We start from the raw sequence: 21739 nt of genomic DNA, 5'->3' as shown, positions 1-21739 counted from the left end.
TGATGTTGGAGACAGATAAAATGAAAACGTCATGAAACCCAAAGCTTGTGAATGTCAAAGTTTTGCTTAAGTTCTGTTTATTTGCATACAAGTTTATCTATGATCATGACTAACATTTTCCTGTTTCTTAAGTAATAAGAGATTTTTACAATTTAAATCTTAGTATGGACCTAATTTTTATCTGATGAGTCTATACCCCTCCACCCCACACCCCAGGAGAAGGTCTACAATTGTCACATTCCTTGTGCTAAGCCAATTATGAACAAGAGGCAACATCAGAAGGGTTTCACCAGGCCCAAGGAGGACAAGGGACTGCACTGCTGCTCTGTGGTCCAGGGTTCTTTTACCAGATCAAAGTGAATTTGACATTTCGTTTGTAAATCATAACCTAAGAGTCTGGAGAAACAGTGGAGAGGTACATAATTCAGGTAGCTTGAGGTCCAGTGGGAAGTTTGTTAGTCATGATTTGGGGAGCTATCTGCTGGGTGTTGGTCCGTTGTGTTTTATCAAGTCCAAAGTGAGTCCAGCTGCCTACCAGGAAGCTGTAAAGCACTTCCCTTTGCTGACAAGCTTTATGGAGATGCTTTATCATTTCCAGCAGACGTTGGCATCTGCCAAGGGTACCTAGCTTAATGACCACTGTGCTTGATTATGATCTGAGTCCTATGGAAATATACGGAGAGGACGAGACACTAGACCCAACAATCCGGAACACCTGATCACCTCCATGCCGCTCAGAATGAATGCAAAAGGAGCCCCAAACAAGTGTTGAGAGCATATTGACATACTTTTTAGTTTGTGTATTATAAATTCTTATTATTTGTATTAATTTTCATAGCAGACTGTCACTTTAAGTGCGAATACCTGTATTTAATAACGTGGAGACTATTATTTAAAAAGACAACAAGGGTCCTGTTTTGGAGTTTTTGTTTTATTAATTTTTTTACTGTAAAAATAAAAAAACAAGAACAGTCACAAATGTTTTAAGGTAGATGTTAGAAAAAAGGTTATATATTTAGTATGTTTATATAAAGAAACCTAGAAATCTGCAACTGATGCCCCTTTTTAAAAACCACCAAAACAGAGGTTGTTGGTTATCAGAATTTTTAAATAGCATATTTTAAAACATAAACATTCAATACATTAATTTAAGTTTGGGATAAAAACATCCAATTTAACACATGAAATTAAGAGCACAAAAATAAAAAAAAGAACAAGAAATAATGAGCTTTCTTTTGTTCAGGAAGGAGCCCAACTGGGAGCAGGTTTCCCCAGGCCCAGTGTGTGCATACTGGCAGACTTTGTGCACACGCTCACACAAACCACGATGACCCAAGAGGGCGGCTCCCTTCAAGGCTTTACAGGCCCCAGCTTTTTTCCCCAGAGCAATACAGTCAAGATGCAGAGGGACTGTGTGCAAGTACAGCGATGCCTTCATCCACACAGAGGCTTTAGAAATAGTAGGGCGACGGGTTGCCATGGAAACATCCTGTCAATTCAGCAAACCGGGAGGAGGGCTACAGCGGTCTATCAGAGATAATCTCATAATTTTCCATCTCCTAGCTAGACTTTGTGTCTGGCTGCTTACACACAGGCTAGTGAGGATTATTTTGCCAGGCCAGTAGCAGGAAAAGCAGACGCACATCGTCTACTCAGCAGCCAGTAGAGGCGAGGCCTGCTCCAAGCCGCTGCTAGTTACCATTGTTACAAAAGCAAAAGGAATAGTGGAGGAGACTGAGTGACTGGTTTGTGTTCATCCTGTCTTGTGTGAAGTCCTGCAGAGAGTCAGAAAGCCAGAATCTCACGGTTACGCATTGTTAGGATCTAATGTGATGTGGTATACAGCAAGGCAACAGGAAAAAGATTACACTGTTGAACATTTAGGCTGAAAATCAGTGGACAATATACTGAGCTGGAAATTGAAAAGGGGGATCTTTTGAAGTTAGGACAGCAAAATAAAACCTAGAGACTCTTTATTGGAATACACTAAAATTCAAATGTGATTAGAGGATCAGTTATGATGAGATAAAGAGAGCGGGCACTTTGTAAAAATGTCTGTAACCAAGGAGATAAGTATTACAAATGCTACCATGAGCTCACCATTTTATTAGGTTCTGAGACCCCGTCCACATGAAGCCGGGTTTGGGAGTATCGACAAAGCTTCTTGGTGTGATCTTTTTGGTGTGGACAGGCCCTGTCCACACGAAACGGTGGCAAAACAGACTACGCATGAAACCAGCTTCAATTAAATATGGATTTCACACCGACATCCTTTGCTCCTACGGCGACCGTCAGCGCAAACTGCAGCTGTAACACGATGTTTGCCACAGGTGCTTAGTTCCTTGGTGGGAAACAACCAGAAGGGCACCAGAAGAGGGTACTGGTACTGCTCTTCTTATTCCTACAATTTCACGCACATTCGCAATGTGAAAGCATTTCAAAAAAGTTAATTCAGAATATTTTTGGCATTAGTTAATGCAATATCATTAAAGAAACTCATATCATGTAAGGAAAAAAAACAATCCTTTGAAAACAATCAACCATAGGTGATGACAAGTGCAAGCTTTACTTAACTTTACTGTTTTAACTATTTTTCCACAGTTTGTTCCCTAAGATCATCAATACAACGCTGCATTTAGGGTTTCAAAATATGATTGAACACAGCCAATATGTAGAATAACTCTCAATCAGACCTAACTACAGTCTGAACCCACAAAACAATTATTACATCATTAATAAAATGCTGTCTAATGATCCTAACTTGCTTTTCTCACCACCCCACCAAAGGGATGCCGTTTTAACCTCTCTGCACCCTGTACGGTCCAAACAAATTCACTCTAAATAGAGACAATAATTTAAAAAGATCAGGCTACCCATAGAAAGTCTAAGCAAAATAAGAACTAGTTCAAAGACTGAAGACGAATGCTGTTACAGGGAAAAAGTTTTTTTTATGCATGTAAGATATGGCAGTTGCCTTGCTAACTGGGCACCACAGTTCTGAATAAGTCAGGACAGACTAAAAAACACAGACTGATGAGATACCACACAGGCAATCACAGCCCTAACTCTGAATGGGAGTCTTTATACAGCTGCCATACAGTCAAATCCCAGATCCGTATTTGAATGGAAAAGATAAGTGTGCAGCCAAATCATTTGGAGCCTGTTCCAACAAGTCGAGCAGCAAACTGTGTCCACAACTCTTTTATGCAAAGCACATTATGTTGATTTTATGAGCAATCATGACTATGAGCTTTCATGTCCATACAGAGTTCTTTACAAAAGGTAACACAGATTCCAAATATCTCATTACTTCCAAATTCCTGGCTGAGCGTGATCAAACACCTGGTTCAGGAGAACAGTACTTCCACTGGTTTTAGACTATATAATTATAACAATCGGATGCAGGAAGAGCTAAAGAAATCAAAGCACCACAAAGTTCCTCCAATAACATTCCTTAAATACTGCTGTTGGATAAATGTGACACACACACACACACACACACACACACACACACACACACACACAGACACACACACACACACACAGACACACACACACACACACACACACACACACACACACACACACACACACACACACACACACACACACACACACACACACACACACACTTGTAAAAAAGTTTTTCCAACTTTACAGATTTCTGGCGTTATTGGTTTTAATTTGAGGGGGAGGGGGAGCTATTGAAAGTAAGGTGGCCCTAAACATGAAGGAGGCTAGATGATCTTAAACAGCAACACTTTAAGCCCTAATCTAAAGAAATGATATGAAACAAAGTTGTCGACATCAATCAGTCTAGAAATGGTTCCAAAGCCCAAGGCTTTGGAACCATTTCTAGACTGAACCACAGTGAGAGACATTATCTGCAAAGGGAGAAAACATGAAACATAATGAGTCTTCCTAACAGTTGCCAGCCTACTAAAATTAGTTCTAAGATAATACAGGTCCTTCTCAAAATATTAGCATTTGTGATAAAGTTCATTATTTTCCATAATGTCATGATGAAAATTTAACATTCATATATTTTAGATTCATTGCACACTAACTGAAATATTTCAGGTCTTTTATTGTCTTAATACGGATGATTTTGGCATACAGCTCATGAAAACCCAAAATTCCTATCTCACAAAATTAGCATATCATTAAAAGGGTCTCTAAACGAGCTATGAACCTAATCATCTGAATCAACGAGTTAACTCTAAACACCTGCAAAAGATTCCTGAGGCCTTTAAAACTCCCAGCCTGGTTCATCACTCAAAACTCCAATCATGGGTAAGACTGCCGACCTGACTGCTATCCAGAAGGCCACTATTGACACCCTCAAGCAAGAGGGTAAGACACAGAAAGACATTTCTGAACGAATAGGCTGTTCCCAGAGTGCTGTATCAAGACACCTCAGTGGGAAGTCTGTGGGAAGGAAAAAGTGTGGCAGAAAACGCTGCACAACGAGAAGAGGTGACCGGACCCTGAGGAAGATTGTGGAGAAGGGCCGATTCCAGACCTTGGGGGACCTGCGGAAGCAGTGGACTGAGTCTGGAGTAGAAACATCCAGAGCCACCGTGCACAGGCGTGTGCAGGAAATGGGCTACAGGTGCCGCATTCCCCAGACCTGGGCTACAGAGAAGCAGCACTGGACTGTTGCTCAGTGGTCCAAAGTACTTTTTTCGGATGAAAGCAAATTCTGCATGTCATTCGGAAATCAAAGTGCCAGAGTCTGGAGGAAGACTGGGGAGAAGGAAATGCCAAAATGCCAGAGACCAGTGTCAAGTACACACAGTCAGTGATGGTCTGGGGTGCCGTGTCAGCTGCTGGTGTTGGTCCACTGTGTTTTATCAAGGGCAGGGTCAATGCAGCTAGCTATCAGGAGATTTTGTAGCACTTCATGCTTCCATCTTCTGAAAAGCTTTATGGAGATGAAGATTTCATTTTTTAGCACGACCTGGCACCTGCTCACAGTGCCAAAACCACTGGTAAATGGTTTACTGACCATGGTATCACTGTGCTCAATTGGCCTGCCAACTCTCCTGACCTGAACCCCATAGAGAATCTGTGGGATATTGTGAAGAGAACGTTGAGAGACTCAAGACCCAACACTCTGGATGAGCTAAAGGCCGCTATCGAAGCATCCTGGGCCTCCATAAGACCTCAGCAGTGCCACAGGCTGATTGCCTCCATGCCACGCCGCATTGAAGCAGTCATTTCTGCCAAAGGATTCCCGACCAAGTATTGAGTGCATAACTGTACATGATTATTTGAAGGTTGACGTTTTTTGTATTAAAAACACTTTTCTTTTATTGGTCGGATGAAATATGCTAATTTTGTGAGATAGGAATTTTGGGTTTTCATGAGCTGTATGCCACAATCATCCGTATTAAGACAATAAAAGACCTGAAATATTTCAGTTAGTGTGCAATGAATCTAAAATATATGAATGTTAAATTTTCATCATGACATCATGGAAAATAATGAACTTTATCACAATATGCTAATATTTTGAGAAGGACCTGTATTTTGTGGACTGTGAGGAACTTTTTGGAAGATGTACCATCCAATGTAAAAATAACAGCATTCCAGAAAAAGAACAGTCAAACATGGTGGCGGTAGTGTGATGGTCTGCCTCAAGGACCTGGACGCATGAGAGTGTTTTTTGACGTGTTGCACAAGCAGTTATTTTGCTTAGGGAGTGATTACTTTTCACAAAGCGCCAGGTTGGTTTGGATAGCTTTGTTCTTAATGAATAATATTCTGATTTGAAACTCGTTTTTTATACCCAAGTTATCTAAGGCTACGTTCACACTGCAGGTCTTAATGCTCAAATCCAATTTCTTCAGGAATCGGATTTTATTGTGTGGTTGCTCACATTACTTTGAAAATGTTGCGGCTCCAAACTGACCCGCATGCGCATAGGAACAATAAGTGCGTCGTCAAGCGCTGCGCTTGACAACAGTAAACACGGAGAAATAGGTGTAATGGTTTAAGTGCACAACAGAAGCCATGTATTTTCAGCGGGTGCTGTGTGGGAAACACATGAATAAAAGGAGAGCGAAACTCTTTATTGTTTCGTTTTAGGGAGATCTGACTGCCAATTCAGCACAACAAACTGTTTGGATGTGGAGACACAGCCAGCTATGGTGGGGCAGGCAACTTTACAGAGACTGAGTTCATTCAGAACTTTATCATGAAGAGGGCAACTTTTAATCATATATGTCAGCGCCTCTCCTCTCAACTTCACAGGCAGAAGACTTGATGCAATCCAGTGTATTGGCCTGCAGCAGGGGCAGATCATCACATGCTCGGTAACCTCGATAGCATTTTAAAGTCCTCTGTTTGACAGGTTGAATACGAATTTTACAAAACAAACTACGTCCCACATCCAGACCTATGAGCCCTTCAATTAGGCTTGAATAAAATTTTATCTCCGTTTATAAACAAGCTCTAACGTCTCTCCACTGTGCAGTTCTATTCTAGACCCCAGACTGTTTTGCTAACTGCTACCATTTTCTGCTGGGTGGCGCAAAATTGTGATGAATAAGTCAAAAAGTGACGTCAAAGTCACGTAATCCGCCTTGGTCGTTCCCAATGAAGTCACATTTGAAAGATCAGATACAAGTTCGATTCAGGACCACATATGAATTTGGCTCAAATGTGACTTGAAAAAGTCAGATACGGCCCAGATATGAGCGTTCACACTTGTTCTAATGGTGCGTTCACACCAAACGCGATTTCTGCAAAAGGAGCGGCCAATTTACATGTTATCCCTATGTAGAGGCGCGTTCAGGAGCGGCGCGGCGCGGTACGAAGGACGCGGAGGGTGCAGCAAGCGAAGCGGGAGCGGCGCGATGGACGAGTTGAAAAATCTGAACTTTTTCCTAAATTCGCGTCGCGTCAACCAATCAGGGACTGGATGTGGCTGTGACGTAGGGTGAAAGACCAAAGCGGAGAAGAAGCGGTTTTCAGTGAAGATGGAGGACCAGATCATAGTGGCGGTATGCGGCAAGCCAGAGTTGTGTGACTCAACTAATTACTTTTACCGAGACAAGTACAGAAAGGACCTGGCCTGGTTATGTTTAGGCACAAATATCTTATATTTAGGAGATGTGGACATTAAAAATCGGCTGTTTTTTTAATGAGCTGAGATTTATTTACTCACCAAAGACAGATGGACAGGCGTTCAGCAGCGGGGATACAGCGCCGGTAAACCGCAGTGAAGTTAGTTTGAAGTTGGATGTTCAAGCTCCGCGGAGTTAGCGGCATCTAGCTTACGGTTGATCCGATTCAGGCACTCAGATTTTCCACGATTGTTTGGTACGGAAACTTATTGACGGTCCCTAGTGAACCACCGCGCGTCAGAAGAGGGAGCAACATAGAATAGCTAGCCGAAATCTGGGTGCCTGACTCGGATTGGCCGTGGGCTGGATGCCGCTGGCTCCGCGGAGCTTGAGTGTCCGGCTTCGGGCTGGCTTCACTGCGGTCGCCGGTAGTTGGTGTCCCGGAGGCCAATTCATCTCCCAACGCGGGGCAGCAGATCTTCGAACTGGGTCCTGGATAGACGGAAGTACCGCTGAAATCGACCGTCATCCAGACGCAGCTCCTGGAGTAGGTGGTGGTAATCTCCGAACTGTTCCTGTCCCTAAAGAATCTGATGAACCCAGGGACATTGATGTCGGCGGCGTTTTTCGGCTCTCCACAGGTAAAACACAGTGATTATCCGTGAAATCCATGTCCGCCATGTTCAGTTGAAACCAGCAAGCAGCAGATGGAAGCTCCTCCTATTTGATGACGCGGCGAAGCGTTGCCGCTTGTTGCCAAATGCCAACGTGGAGTTCACACGGAATGTGAAGCGCACACAAAAGAGGCGAAAAATTTGCAGAAATCGCGTTTGGTGTGAACGCACCATTACAAGTCTGACCTGGTCACTTGACCCCCCCCCCAAAAAAAATCAGATTTGGGCCACAGTTGCCTGCAGTGTGAACAGGGCCTTTGTCTGATGTTAAAATCTGTTTCATGATCTGAAACATTTCAGTGATTAAAAAATAAATAAATAAACCAGGAACAGAATAAATCTGTACACTTTCCACATCCCTGCGTGTTAATACCTAATTTTAAGGAATTTTTCTTACCATTTTGATAGGAATGCAGGCCAGATCCCCGTCTGTGACAGGCATGTCATCACTCTCCATGACATAAATGCCCTTTCTGGACAGAGCCTGGATGACCGACAGGTGGGATTGAAGGGACGCAGCCTGCTCCGTCTTCAGGATGAGAGCACACACACGGCAGTAAAGCTCACAGGACAGAAGCAGACGAATGACAGGTGGCTTGATGTGCTCCTGGTCATACTGGTCTGTGTAGAAGGGGTCCCTTAGATCTTCTGGAATATGGTCTGCAATGGAGAAAATCAGGGGTTATGTGACGCATGCGGCACTGAATGATGCTCTAAAGGTGGTATGCGCAGGGCTCTATTCAAAACCATGCTAAACTATTTACACAAGTTCCATATGATTAAGACAATAACACTTTTTATAAGGAAGTAGGAAAATGTGTTGCCTGGCAACCACCCTATATAGCAGCATCTGCATTTCCAGCAAATCATACTACGGTAATATTTATTCTGGGTCAGCTTCAAGTCAGAGTATTGCCGTAAGAGTAGATTGGGCCGTTGATCCTGCTAATACAAGGCTTCTCAGGTGACAGTGCAGACTTTGCCAGCGCTTACTTAACAACACTGGAGCCACAGGCAGGAAAACAGTGACTTGTAGAGGTAGTTCTGATACTCTGTATGTGAAGTCATTTTCAAAACCAGACACCGCTGCCTTAAAAGGGCACAGAACAAAGCAGTTGCACAAACCTGATTTACACTGGAAGGTAAAACCACATGTCTGATAGATCTACAATCCCGCACAAAATCCTTCCAACATCCAGCACCATAGAAAATGGCGCGGCAGCAGAAATAAAACCCTGTTTCTGCTAAATCTATTTTGAATTCTGCCAGAGATGTGTTAACACAGCGAAAGCTGCACGTGTGTACATGACGTGTTTCTAGTTTCTACAATGCGAAGGTAAGCAGAAACCTTCTGATCAGCAATCTACTCTTCAAATAACGGAGAGCAAGCAGGCAGATAAAAAAAAAAAAACATGCTGCAAAAGTAAGAAAGACGAAAACAATGTTTAAAATTATATCCAACAGCCATTACACTGCATCTATACATAGGGGTGGATGATTTGACAGTATTAGATTGTTACGATCAGCAGAAGCATTGAGATCGAGATGTTGCCGATAAGAAGAGCTTGGAAAACACGGACAAAATCATGGAATCCAATAAATAAAATGAAATCCACTGTAAACTGCAACACTTAGGAATCTCCTGGGTTTATGGCTTTTGATATTCGTGGATGAAGCCTAACAAGTGTGGGACCAATTAGAGATGCACCAATCAGGCTTTTCCTGGACGATACAGACTTCAGGTTTTCCGTGAGGTCTAACCCAACACCATCATTAATTTAGATTTTTTTTTTTTTCTTTTTAAAAAGGGAAAAGAAATGTGCTGCTGGTTGCTTTACACAGGTAGTAGTTTCTGATGCAACAGACACTGAAGGAACTGCAAGATTAATCATATTTATGCATTAACGCAAATGTCCCTATTAAACTAAAGAGAAGCATCAAAATACATGCAGTTAGTGCATGTATTAATTAAAAACAATTCTGAGCTTTGATTCATTTAAGGAATAGAGGAAAAAAAATAAATCTAAAAGTCCAGTTTTTTAGTACTTTGCTTATTGATCATAGGGAAGGGGAGTTGACATATTCCCATCTAATGCAGCTTTTATAACTAAAGTGTTTTAACGCCTTACACAAATGTTCACTGTGACAGAGCAGCAAGGAAAGACTGCACTGCTTTGCTAAGGATCATTTCTTCCTCAGACTGACGTGTGTAGAAATGACTAAAGCACAGCGCAGTAAGATGCTAATAACACTCGTCATCAGGAATCACAACGCTCAAAGCAAAGCACTTAGTAAATAAAGCATGGCAATTGCTCTTTCTGTACATTTGCTACACGTTTTACTGAAAACCCAAATAAAAATATTATGCGCCAAATTATCAACAATGCATATACAGGTCCTTCTCAAAAAATTAGCATATTGTGATAAAGTTCATTATTTTCCATAATGTCATGATGAAAATTTAACATTCATATATTTTAGATTCATTGCACACTAACTGAAATATTTCAGGTCTTTTATTGTCTTAATACGGATGATTTTAGCATACAGCTCATGAAAACCCAAAATTCCTATCTCACAAAATTAGCATATCATTAAAAGGGTCTCTAAACGAGCTATGAACCTAATCATCTGAATCAACGAGTTAACTCTAAACACCTGCAAAAGATTCCTGAGGCCTTTAAAACTCCCAGCCTGGTTCATCACTCAAAACCCCAATCATGGGTAAGACTGCCGACCTGACTGCTGTCCAGAAGGCCACTATTGACACCCTCAAGCAAGAGGGTAAAACACAGAAAGAAATTTCTGAACGAATAGGCTGTTCCCAGAGTGCTGTATCAAGGCACCTCAGTGGGAAGTCTGTGGGAAGGAAAAAGTGGGGCAGAAAACGCTGCACAACGAGAAGAGGTGACCGGACCCTGAGGAAGATTGTGGAGAAGGGCCGATTCCAGACCTTGGGGGACCTGCGGAAGCAGTGGACTGAGTCTGGAGTAGAAACATCCAGAGCCACCGTGCACAGGCGTGTGCAGGAAATGGGCTACAGGTGCCGCATTCCCCAGACCTGGGCTACAGAGAAGCAGCACTGGACTGTTGCTCAGTGGTCCAAAGTACTTTTTTCGGATGAAAGCAAATTCTGCATGTCATTCGGAAATCAAGGTGCCAGAGTCTGGAGGAAGACTGGGGAGAAGGAAATGCCAAAATGCCAGAAGTCCAGTGTCAAGTACCCACAGTCAGTGATGGTCTGGGGTGCCGTGTCAGCTGCTGGTGTTGGTCCACTGTGTTTTATCAAGGGCAGGGTCAATGCAGCTAGCTATCAGGAGATTTTGGAGCACTTCATGCTTCCATCTGCTGAAAAGCTTTATGGAGATGAATATTTCATTTTTTAGCACGACCTGGCACCTGCTCACAGTGCCAAAACCACTGGTAAATGGTTTACTGACCATGGTATCACTGTGCTCAATTGGCCTGCCAACTCTCCTGACCTGAACCCCATAGAGAATCTGTGGGATATTGTGAAGAGAACGTTGAGAGACTCAAGACCCAACACTCTGGATGAGCTAAAGGCCGCTATCGAAGCATCCTGGGCCTCCATAAGACCTCAGCAGTGCCACAGGCTGATTGCCTCCATGCTACGCCGCATTGAAGCAGTCATTTCTGCTAAAGGATTCCCGACCAAGTATTGAGTGCATAACTGTACATGATTATTTGAAAGTTGACGTTTTTTGTATTAAAAACACTTTTCTTTTATTGGTCGGATGAAATATGCTAATTTTGTGAGATAGGAATTTTGGGTTTTCATGAGCTGTATGCCAAAATCATCCGTATTAAGACAATAAAAGACCTGAAATATTTCAGTTAGTGTGCAATGAATCTAAAATATATGAATGTTAAATTTTCATCATTACATTATGGAAAATAATGAACTTTATCACAATATGCTAATATTTTGAGAAGGACCTGTAAATACTGAGGAGCAAGCTAATGTTTGACTACCGCCAAATTTTAGCTATGTGAGCAAACTCAGCAGAGGAGAGGAGTTTCCTGAAAAATATAACCCCTGTGTGTTGAATTACATATTTCTTAGACTTTTATAAATAACAATTTTTCATTCTTGGAATTGCATGACATTGCTCATTATCATTTCTTGAGTCCCAAAACTACAACATCATACGAAAAACACTACAAAAAAGTAATATGTAAAAAGTATACTGGCCGACAGGCTTTGCTGCTTTAAGGCAAAATTGTCCTTATTTCTAAAGTTCTTGGAAGCTGGTTTGTTTTTCCTTCTGTCCTTCCTTGTGCACAGTTCACAGCTTCTCACCGTGTTGTTTTAGTAGACGCAACTTAAAAAGCACTTAAAAGGCTCTTGGTTTAATGAAGCAACTCTCTAATGCACAGAAGATTTGTTGTAAGAACAAACTGTATGAATTTAAAGAGCAACCCCATCATGAACCATGCAGCCATTATTACAGTACCTGCCGAAGCTTGCATCACATCTCTACTATATCTGTATTCTCAGTAAATCATCAGCATAGGCCTGAGTAATAATGTCCTATCTATCCCATTACACTCTGTGAAATGACAATAGTGTTGTAACACAGGATTCATCTGCTAGCCCATGGGTTTGTGTCAGTCCTGGAGTGCATCACCACATTATGACAGAGGGAGTTATTGTGACAGAAAATAAAGGGGTCTTGGTGAGGTGCACCTTCCCGCTTGAGTTCATTCTCCAGACATTGATCTCATGTGGCAGCTGAGCCCGCCTTCCTGCAAACCAGAGCAGGCAAAAAAAATGTACTATGTGGGGAGGGGTGGAGCATGATGATGGAGCCTGGCAACAACAGCCAAGACGTTGTACATCACAAACAGCCAACCATAACCAGTGCCACACCATAATCTGCACAAGCAGGGCAGAGGAAGGGCCAATGATATGCCTGCAACTATGACTGGATCTCACTGACAGCCAGAGTCAGCATCTGGCTGGCTGTCTCGAAGACTGGGATCAGCTGTGGCGCATGCAAAGGAATCAAATCTGCAGGAAACACCACAAGCCAAGCTAACAACTACGCAGTATTTGCGTAGTAGCAGACACCATGTGAGCCGTAGGGTGACAATAAAATGAGGCTAATTTATTAAGTACCCATGGGAGGAAAATAATTGCAGCTTCACCTGAGAGTTGTCTCCCACTGGGCCTCCAAAGCCTTGGGGCTGTTCCTTCTATTGCGACATAAAATCATCTACAGTCAGAGTATGCTGAGGTGTATCATTTCTGTCTGCAGAAGGATGCTACTATTATCCATATCTCCGACAGTATCATTACCCAGATCCCATGATGGCAGACAACAACATGACCAAGTAAATGCATGCGAGTTCCAGCATAAGCCTTAATGAACCTTGGAGCGAAGTCTGGCTGAGAACAAAAGCACAGCAAAAACCAGCTTTCTATCCAAACCTCATTTTCCTTAAAAACTCCAACGCTACTCCCCTTTTTAAAGTGAATACTTCTGTGACATTAGGAAATCTGTGTAATGACCATAAGAAACCACAGAATACAAATGAAGGCTTCTATGAGCCTGTAATGAATACATATGACTTGACCAGAGAAGATGCTGATGTAACAGACATGCAAAGTCTGAATTCAGGAACTGATGCATCAGATAGCAAACAAAGCGCCGTCACTATGACAACATATACTGCACTATATGTTTGCTTGCAGTCATTTAGTAAAACAACAGCGTGCAATGCTGTCAAGCATTTTAGGTTGGACAGCGAACACAGTGACAGACGTAAAAGGACTTTAATGTTCCGTACTTATTTCACAAGGTCCAAATGTCTGGGGTCTAACAATACATGTTACCATTTAGCAGAGCAACAAACCACAAAAACCCAAAGTTTACTGTTACCTGTCAGTAAACAAGTCTCCATTAAAAGTGCTTAACAAATGTCCAACAAAATTCCAACAAGGTAAAGCTTGCATCATTAATTTCAGCAACTGATAATTACATTTATATACCAGTTCTCCATATAAGGACACTAGATTTTAAGATTATATAAATCGTTTTCATAACAGATAGGGTGGATTAGATAAAAGCTACAACAGATTCACCATAAACGGTCACAAATGTAAAGAAATCAGCTTGAAGATAGATCAACAGACTATGTTATCATAGTCATAATGGTGAAGTTTTCAACCAGCCCCATAAAAGCCAGAAAAGAATTAAAGGGTACATGTCATTTTCACAACTTAAACGTTTTCCCTTGTGTTCATGCTAGTAGCTCATGACAACGGTATTTATTCCTTGACTGAAAACAACAAATTCCATTTTCTTTAAAAACAGGAGCACAAAGCAGACGAGAACACTGGCAAAACAGGGCTAAGGTTATCTATCAACGCGTAACCCAATGTTCAACTAAGACAGGAGCAGAGACCGCCATCTCTCCAGCTCAATCCTCAGTTCATAAAGTGAAGATTTAATATGGTGATTTATCCAGCGAGAAAGGGAAAGGCAGGAGAAAGATTTACTGAGGGCAGAAGCTTGGAGACCTACAAGCTGGCACTATGGAGAGACTTAAAAGCACTCAGTGCTGAGCCCTGTCTCCCTGAATTTTACACAGTAGTGAACGACAGCAACTGTACAGGTCCTTCTCAAAAAATTAGCATATTGTGATAAAGTTCATTATTTTCCATAATGTCATGATGAAAATTTAACATTCATATATTTTAGATTCATTGCACACTAACTGAAATATTTCAGGTCTTTTATTGTCTTAATACGGATGATTTTGGCATACAGCTCATGAAAACCCAAAATTCCTATCTCACAAAATTAGCATATCATTAAAAGGGTCTCTAAACGAGCTATGAACCTAATCATCTGAATCAACGAGTTAACTCTAAACACCTGCAAAAGATTCCTGAGGCCTTTAAAACTCCCAGCCTGGTTCATCACTCAAAACCCCAATCATGGGTAAGACTGCCGACCTGACTGCTGTCCAGAAGGCCACTATTGACACCCTCAAGCAAGAGGGTAAGACACAGAAACACATTTCTGAACGAATAGGATGTTTCCACAGTGCTGTATCAAGGCACCTCAGTGGGAAGTCTGTGGAAAGGAAAAAGTGTGGCAGAAAACGCTGCACAACGAGAAGAGGTGACCGGACCCTGAGGAAGATTGTGGAGGAGGGCCGATTCCAGACCTTGGGGGACCTGCGGAAGCAGTGGACTGAGTCTGGAGTAGAAACATCCAGAGCCACCGTGCACAGGCGTGTGCAGGAAATGGGCTACAGGTGCCGCATTCCCCAGACCTGGGCTACAGAGAAGCAGCACTGGACTGTTGCTCAGTGGTCCAAAGTACTTTTTTCGGATGAAAGCAAATTCTGCATGTCATTTGGAAATCAAGGTGCCAGAGTCTGGAGGAAGACTGGGGAGAAGGAAATGCCAAAATGCCAGAAGTCCAGTGTCAAGTACCCAAAGTCAGTGATGGTCTGGGGTGCCGTGTCAGCTGCTGGTGTTGGTCCACTGTGTTTTATCAAGGGCAGGGTCAATGCAGCTAGCTATCAGGAGATTTTGGAGCACTTCATGCTTCCATCTGCTGAAAAGCTTTATGGAGATGAAGATTTCATTTTTCAGCACGACCTGGCACCTGCTCACAGTGCCAAAACCACTGGTAAATGGTTTACTGACCATGGTATCACTGTGCTCAATTGGCCTGCCAACTCTCCTGACCTGAACCCCGTAGAGAATCTGTGGGATATTGTGAAGAGAACGTTGAGAGACTCAAGACCCAACACTCTGGATGAGCTAAAGGCCGCTATCGAAGCATCCTGGGCCTCCATAAGACCTCAGCAGTGCCACAGGCTGATTGCCTCCATGCCACGCCGCATTGAAGCAGTCATTTCTGCAAAAGGATTCCCGACCAAGTATTTAGTGCATAACTGTACATGATTATTTGAAGGTTGACGTTTTTTGTATTAAAAACACTTTTCTTTTATCGGTCGGATGAAATATGCTAATTTTGTGAGATAGAAATTTTGGGTTTTCATGAGCTGTATGCCAAAATCATCCGTATTAAGACAATAAAAGACCTGAAATATTTCAGTTAGTGTGCAATGAATCTAAAATATATGAATGTTAAATTTTCATCATGACATTATGGAAAATAATGAACTTTATCACAATATGCTAATATTTTGAGAAGAACCTGTAATTTATGTTCAGCTGCATATCTTACCCATTTTCTTTTTAGTCAAACAAAAGACACAAAACAACATCAATTAACAAAACTTTAACAAGTTATGAAATTCAACTCTGTCAAAAAATAAGGCAGCTGTCAGACAGGAAGGTAAGATGGGGGGCAACGCGACCCAAACACCAAAAAGTAAGGCACCAAAAAAAAAAACTAACGTGGTGGTGCTGAGAGACAAACATGAATGAGAAACTAACGCAGAGCTGACTGGATATCTGCTCAGTGCTCTCCATGGACATTTTGGAGCAGATCTTCAGCTAGAAGTTTTGAAGACTGATAAAGAGGAGGAGGCAGCCTGAGCGAGCCCAGTTCAAAAACAACAAAACAAAGAATTAATTACAGCACACATCTACAATCAACAGAAACTCGGGCGGAAGTGGTTATGAGCAACACAATGGAATGGTGCACTGGATATGATGGGAGATTCTGTGATTTACAGAGATGGCAGAAATGTCACACCGCTTTTTCTGCTCTACAAGCACACTTTTGGATCAGATCAGAACCTTAGTGCCCGTTGTGTCCCCTGCTCAAGTATTATCGTCCATCAGTTTTAATTGTTATTCCCCTTAAATCCAAGATGCCAATCGAGTGTTTTCAGTGGCTGAGGTGAAACTAACATTACATAAAAGGTCACTTACTAATGCTGATACAATCTTAAGGGGGAGTGTGAGTGATTTGATGTGCAGATGAGTATTTTCCATCCACTGAGCACAGTGCAACAAGCATCAGTGCGTTAGTGACTGTCCCTCAGTCTCACTGGCCATCCTTCAAGAATGCAAGGAGGTGAGTCAGTGTGGGAAGTTTCAGCTGCCGAGTGCCATGGGGGAATTAGTGTTACAATTATATATGTGCGCTTCAACTTTCTTTCTGGCTTTTCGTGTAATGTTTTCTTCTGCTGAAGCACCACACAATCTGCTGACTATGAGTGTGTTGAGAATGTGGAGCTTCAACAGTACCATACTTATTGTGATGATGAGGAAAATTTGCTGCAGACTCTCAACACATTTGTCAGGTTTTGTTTTAACTCTCTGGTGTGAAATACGCCACTTGGAAAGTCTGTAACACTGAATATACACATTTTAAAGAACTAACGCAGCTGCCAGTACATCTCAAACACAAAAAAAAGTACTGTGAGTTTGTGCAGGATGAGTGGAATCAACTCACCAATGCCATAGGCTTTGGCAAAAAGCCACCGCAGGTTTGCAGCTATTTTCGCTCTAGAAGAGTCGTACATCTCCAAAGGTACTACATCCAATGTGCCGTCTGCGGCGCCAGGTAACTCTGTTTTTTTCCTGGTACTGTCCCCGCCGGCACACAAGTCAACATCCATCCTTAAAAAAAAAAAAATGTGGTATCAAAATTAAACTGAACATGTTGCTGAAGGACAGGTGCTGGTTATTTTGCTGCGTTGACATTTGAGCTTGTTTGTGCTGGGTAGTTTGGTATCTGCCAGAGGAACGTTTCATAGCTGCTTTGACAATAGAAAGATTGTACTATTCTTTAATTATTTTACATTGTTTAAAATTATTAACCAAAGCTGAGGAAGGCCGCTGCAAAATGATATTATCTAATAGTAAACGTGTGATTAAGTGACAATGAATCTAAATTATTTTTTCCTTTAACCAAAGTTAGAGTCAAGTCAGCAGTCTTCCCTAACTTTTCAATGACATTTTTGGTAACTAGGATGCACCTGTAAACGCCCTTCAGTGATTCTCCAGGCTTGTGTCCTGGCTTCCAAAAATCAAGAGATTTCATTTGTCATGTCCAAGTCTGGTTGATATTTTATTACTTAGAGTGTCGGTTTTCTAGGAATCATGTCTTCGTATTTTTTGATTTTACAATTTAAACGATTTCTAAAGAAAATTTGCCGAAATTCTGCAAACAGCAATTAACCGGTGACGACTAGAATAAAGTGGTTACCTTTACCTGCTACTAGGATGCATTACTTCGTTGCTGAGGGTTAATGTTTTTATTTCCTTAGAAAAACGAACATTTGACTAGACTAATGACTAGTTAGACTTGTTTTACAACCTGTAGCGTTATCCTTGAGTTATTGCTATACAACAGTGCAACTATTTACGGCCTAATACTGTCTGGCTGCAACAGCAGGGTGACTACCATATAAACTAGAACATAATAATGATGTGTTCCTGTTACGAAGACCTAATATGCAAGCAACAACTGTTAGCTAAAAATGAATATTACCATTAAATTGGGTTCGCAGAGCGACTGAGCATGCAAATGAATCGCGGCTAACTAACGCCAGCTAACCGTTAGCTTGCTAGTGCAACAGCCTCACGGAACCATGAATGACGTTAGCTGGAAAGAACATTACCTTGAAAGGTGCTGCGTATTTCCAAATCACCCTTTAGGTCCCGCAGGGTTACACGACCAATTAGCCAGAGACCTGCCTCGTTATAAAGTGTTCTGCTGTGAAGAAAATACAGCAGGGGCAGACACGCATCGTAGCCAGCTAATAATAAAGCTAGCAGGGAGGGAGGTGAGTCTGTGTGGTCTCCTCCCAGCAGCAGAATCCGATTCTCGGCCTGTGTGACAACCGCTCCACGGCAGACTCCAGAAAGAAGCAACAAAAATACGATGAGTGTTAGATTGAAATAAAAAAATAACAAGTGCAGGTTTTCTTCTGTTTAAAAACCTGTCTCTGTATTAGATGCTTCATAATAGAATGAACACACACGCAACCCGCGGTGTGTTCGCGCTCTGCCCATAGAAATAATATTCATCTCTGCCTTTCAAAATGAGACTGCTGCGCATGCGTGATTACCTTCCAAACTGTCAACAGTAAACGGTGACAACCACGAATACTTTTGTAAATGGGTTTTGATTTCGTTTATATTTTTAAAACAAATAGAAATTATATTTTAAAAATACGTTTTGTCAGCGTCTGTCCTAAGAATATGTCCACTTAAAAAAAATCACTGGCCAGGGTTCATAGGGGACCAATGAGTTTAATCAATGGCGACACCTAGTGGGGAAATGTATGTGTGGTATGTATATTTCAGTCTGTGGTTAAACCTAATTTAAAAGCTGTGAAAGAAAAGACTGTAATTATATTGTTTAATATCGTAATGACATGTACATTGTTCATTCTTGACTTTAAATCACCCAGTTCTTCTGCTGTGTGTAGCTGTGTTATATTTGGACTGAAAAAGAAAAAAACACTTAAGCAGTAATACAAATACAACACATTTTAATCTAATTAAGAAAGATGAAACATGTATCCTTACCTTGAATTTATGGCTCTGCTACATATCTACATATGTGGGTACATTTGTTGGCTTCCAAAGATGTGCAAAACACCTTTAAAAAAATTATCTTTTGTTGCAGTAGAATAATCTTATCCTGAAAAATCCCACTTTTAATCTGAGTACATTTATTTAAAGAGATTATAAAATCATTTTTCACAATAGTTGGTACCTCTCCTGTTAATAACTTGTACAACTCACTTTTGCAAATAGGACAGCAATTCATCTTCTCATATAACATTTCATAAGGCCGGAGCATAGAGAGAGAGAGATGTATGACTATACCTCTTTCTCTGTACAGTTTCTTTAGAACATCTAGAGTGCTGGACGCTCTCATGTTACAAGGGGATCCCAGGACCATTGAAAGACAATAGGCCCCCAGCATCACAGATCCTCTACCATACCTGAATGTGGGCATCAGAACTACACAGCTTATTGAACCACAGTCATCATCGAAACTGTCAGTGTGTTCAATACTGCAAGCACAAAGGACTGTTTGGATGCAATATTTGGCAAGATATTGCACTTCAGATGTCAGACAAATTTTGAAAATAAATATTTATATTTGGCCAGTTGGTGATCTCTTAACTGCCCTTACCTGAAGTTTGTTTTTTGGCCAATATTTTAAACCTCATGGAAAGTGGTGGGAAGACTGTCATAGTGTAGAAGACAGAAGTCAAGGAAACATGAGTTACTAATATTCAACATCGTCATCACAATTTTCATCAACAGTAATGAAATAATTAAATACTGATATAATGCAGATCTAGTGGTCACGTTTGTTTCCAAAAATTCATCCTTTGTTTCTTGTCAAACTCACCTTGAAGGTTTGTTGCTAAAAAGCTCATTCTTAGTTTCATCTGCACAAACCACACAGTTCGAAATATAGTCCCAGCAGAGCTGAGCAAACTTTGCATGTTTGTGTTTGTGATGGTAGGACAGGAAAGGCTTTTCCTAGCATGCCTCCCAAAAACCCAGCTGGCATTTAAATATCAAAGCATCAAAGGGTTGCTGTGAAAATGTAGTTTTGGATATTTTCTTTCTCCTCTGAGCAGTTTTGGTTCATGTCCAGCCTCTCATACCATATGCACCAAAGTGAACTGGCCTTTGTGTCACATCAATTTTTAAGCCCAGTGAAACAGAAAGTCATGGATATATTTTATAATAAATGTTCTGGTCAAAGGGGCTGCACGGTGGTGCAGTTGGTAGCACTGTTGCCTTGCAGCAAGAAGGTCTATGGTTCGGCTCCCAGACGGGGTCTTGCATGCGTGGGTTCCCACCTAGCACTCCAGCTTCCTCTCACAGTCCAAAAACATGACTATTAGATTAATTGGTCTCTGAATTACAACTTAGGTGTAAATGGCAGTGTGCATGGTTGTTTGTCCTTTGTGTTGCCCTGCGATGGACTGGCGACCTGTCCAGGGTGTACCTTGCCTCTCGCCCGTAGACTGCTGTAGATAGGCAGCAGCTCCCCTGTAAAGTGTTTATTCTTACCATCTAATAAATTAATATATCTGCTGGTAATTCACCAAGTAATTAGACCTAAATGCTGGACCACCTTTTATTGTCATAACAGAAACAATATGTAAGCCTTATGAACTATCAATGAAGGGAGGCATAAAGAAAGGAAAAAAGGGGTTCCCCAATATTAGTGTAATGTCCTATAATATAGAGCAAAAATTCAAGGGCAAACTACAGTGCCTTGCAAAAGCATCCAGACCCATTGAACTTTACTTTTTTGTCATGTTATAACCACAACTAACACATTTTTGGAGGATTTTTTAAGAACAAAACGAAGTAGCATGTAATTGTGAAAAAGTACAAATTATGCTTTTTTTTTTTTTTACAAATAAAAATCAGATAATTTTGACATGCATGCAGTTGCATTTAATACTTTTAAAAATCCAGAGAATCTGACAGGACAACTTTTAGTAGTGCACTCCACAACGCTGGCCTTTATGGAAGAGCTGGGAGGCAGTTTACAACAAGTACTGCAAACACCTTGGCCTACATGTAGAAAACTATGTGTGATGGAAAAGTAACTGCATGGTCCTTAAATCATCATCCCCACCTTGAAACATGGGGGTGACAGGATCATGCTGTGGGGATGATTCTCTTCAGCAGGTAACAAGGAGGTTGGTCAGAATAAACAACCCAATATGCAGTAGGATACATTTTAGGTGTCATGAACTGTCCACACCTGATGTATAAGTTTAGCGGAGAAGACACTGAATTTCACAGAGTGGTGGGGACATCATGTCATGGTAATGAAAGAGGAGAATCAGAAAAAATCTGGTTAATTGTAATCAATATCCTCATTGTAATTGTCAGTAATAGGACCACAACCACATTATATTTTACCTGATATCGTACAGCCCTAAATAAAATGGCCCAGTCAAAGTCCAGCCTTCATTTCCAATGAGAATCTGACAAGACTTAAAACTTAGTGATCAAAGACACCCTCTAACCAATCTGACTGAATT

At 41.4% G+C, this 21739-nt stretch overlaps 1 protein-coding gene across 5 annotated transcripts in view; it reads right to left on the bottom strand.

Moving 5' to 3' along the window:
* Positions 1-18735, bottom strand: part of camsap1b (calmodulin regulated spectrin-associated protein 1b) — a 38606-nt gene extending 19871 nt beyond the window's left edge. For all 5 annotated transcript variants that reach the window (XM_047380897.1, XM_047380900.1, XM_047380898.1 and 2 more), the window contains exons 1-3: positions 18326-18735; positions 17155-17321; positions 8142-8404 (exon numbers count right to left, since the gene is read on the bottom strand). In XM_047380897.1, coding sequence (XP_047236853.1) covers positions 8142-8404; positions 17155-17320 — 429 coding nt within the window. In that variant the 5' untranslated portion in view covers position 17321; positions 18326-18735. The remainder of the gene's footprint in view (positions 1-8141; positions 8405-17154; positions 17322-18325) is intronic.
* Positions 18736-21739: the final 3004 nt, after the last annotated feature.

The sequence above is a fragment of the Girardinichthys multiradiatus genome, chromosome 12, assembly GCF_021462225.1.
Source record: "Girardinichthys multiradiatus isolate DD_20200921_A chromosome 12, DD_fGirMul_XY1, whole genome shotgun sequence".
NCBI classification, from domain to species: domain Eukaryota; kingdom Metazoa; phylum Chordata; class Actinopteri; order Cyprinodontiformes; family Goodeidae; genus Girardinichthys; species Girardinichthys multiradiatus.
The sequence above is the reverse complement of the archived record's forward strand: the minus strand, read 5'-3'. Positions and strand labels throughout refer to the sequence as shown.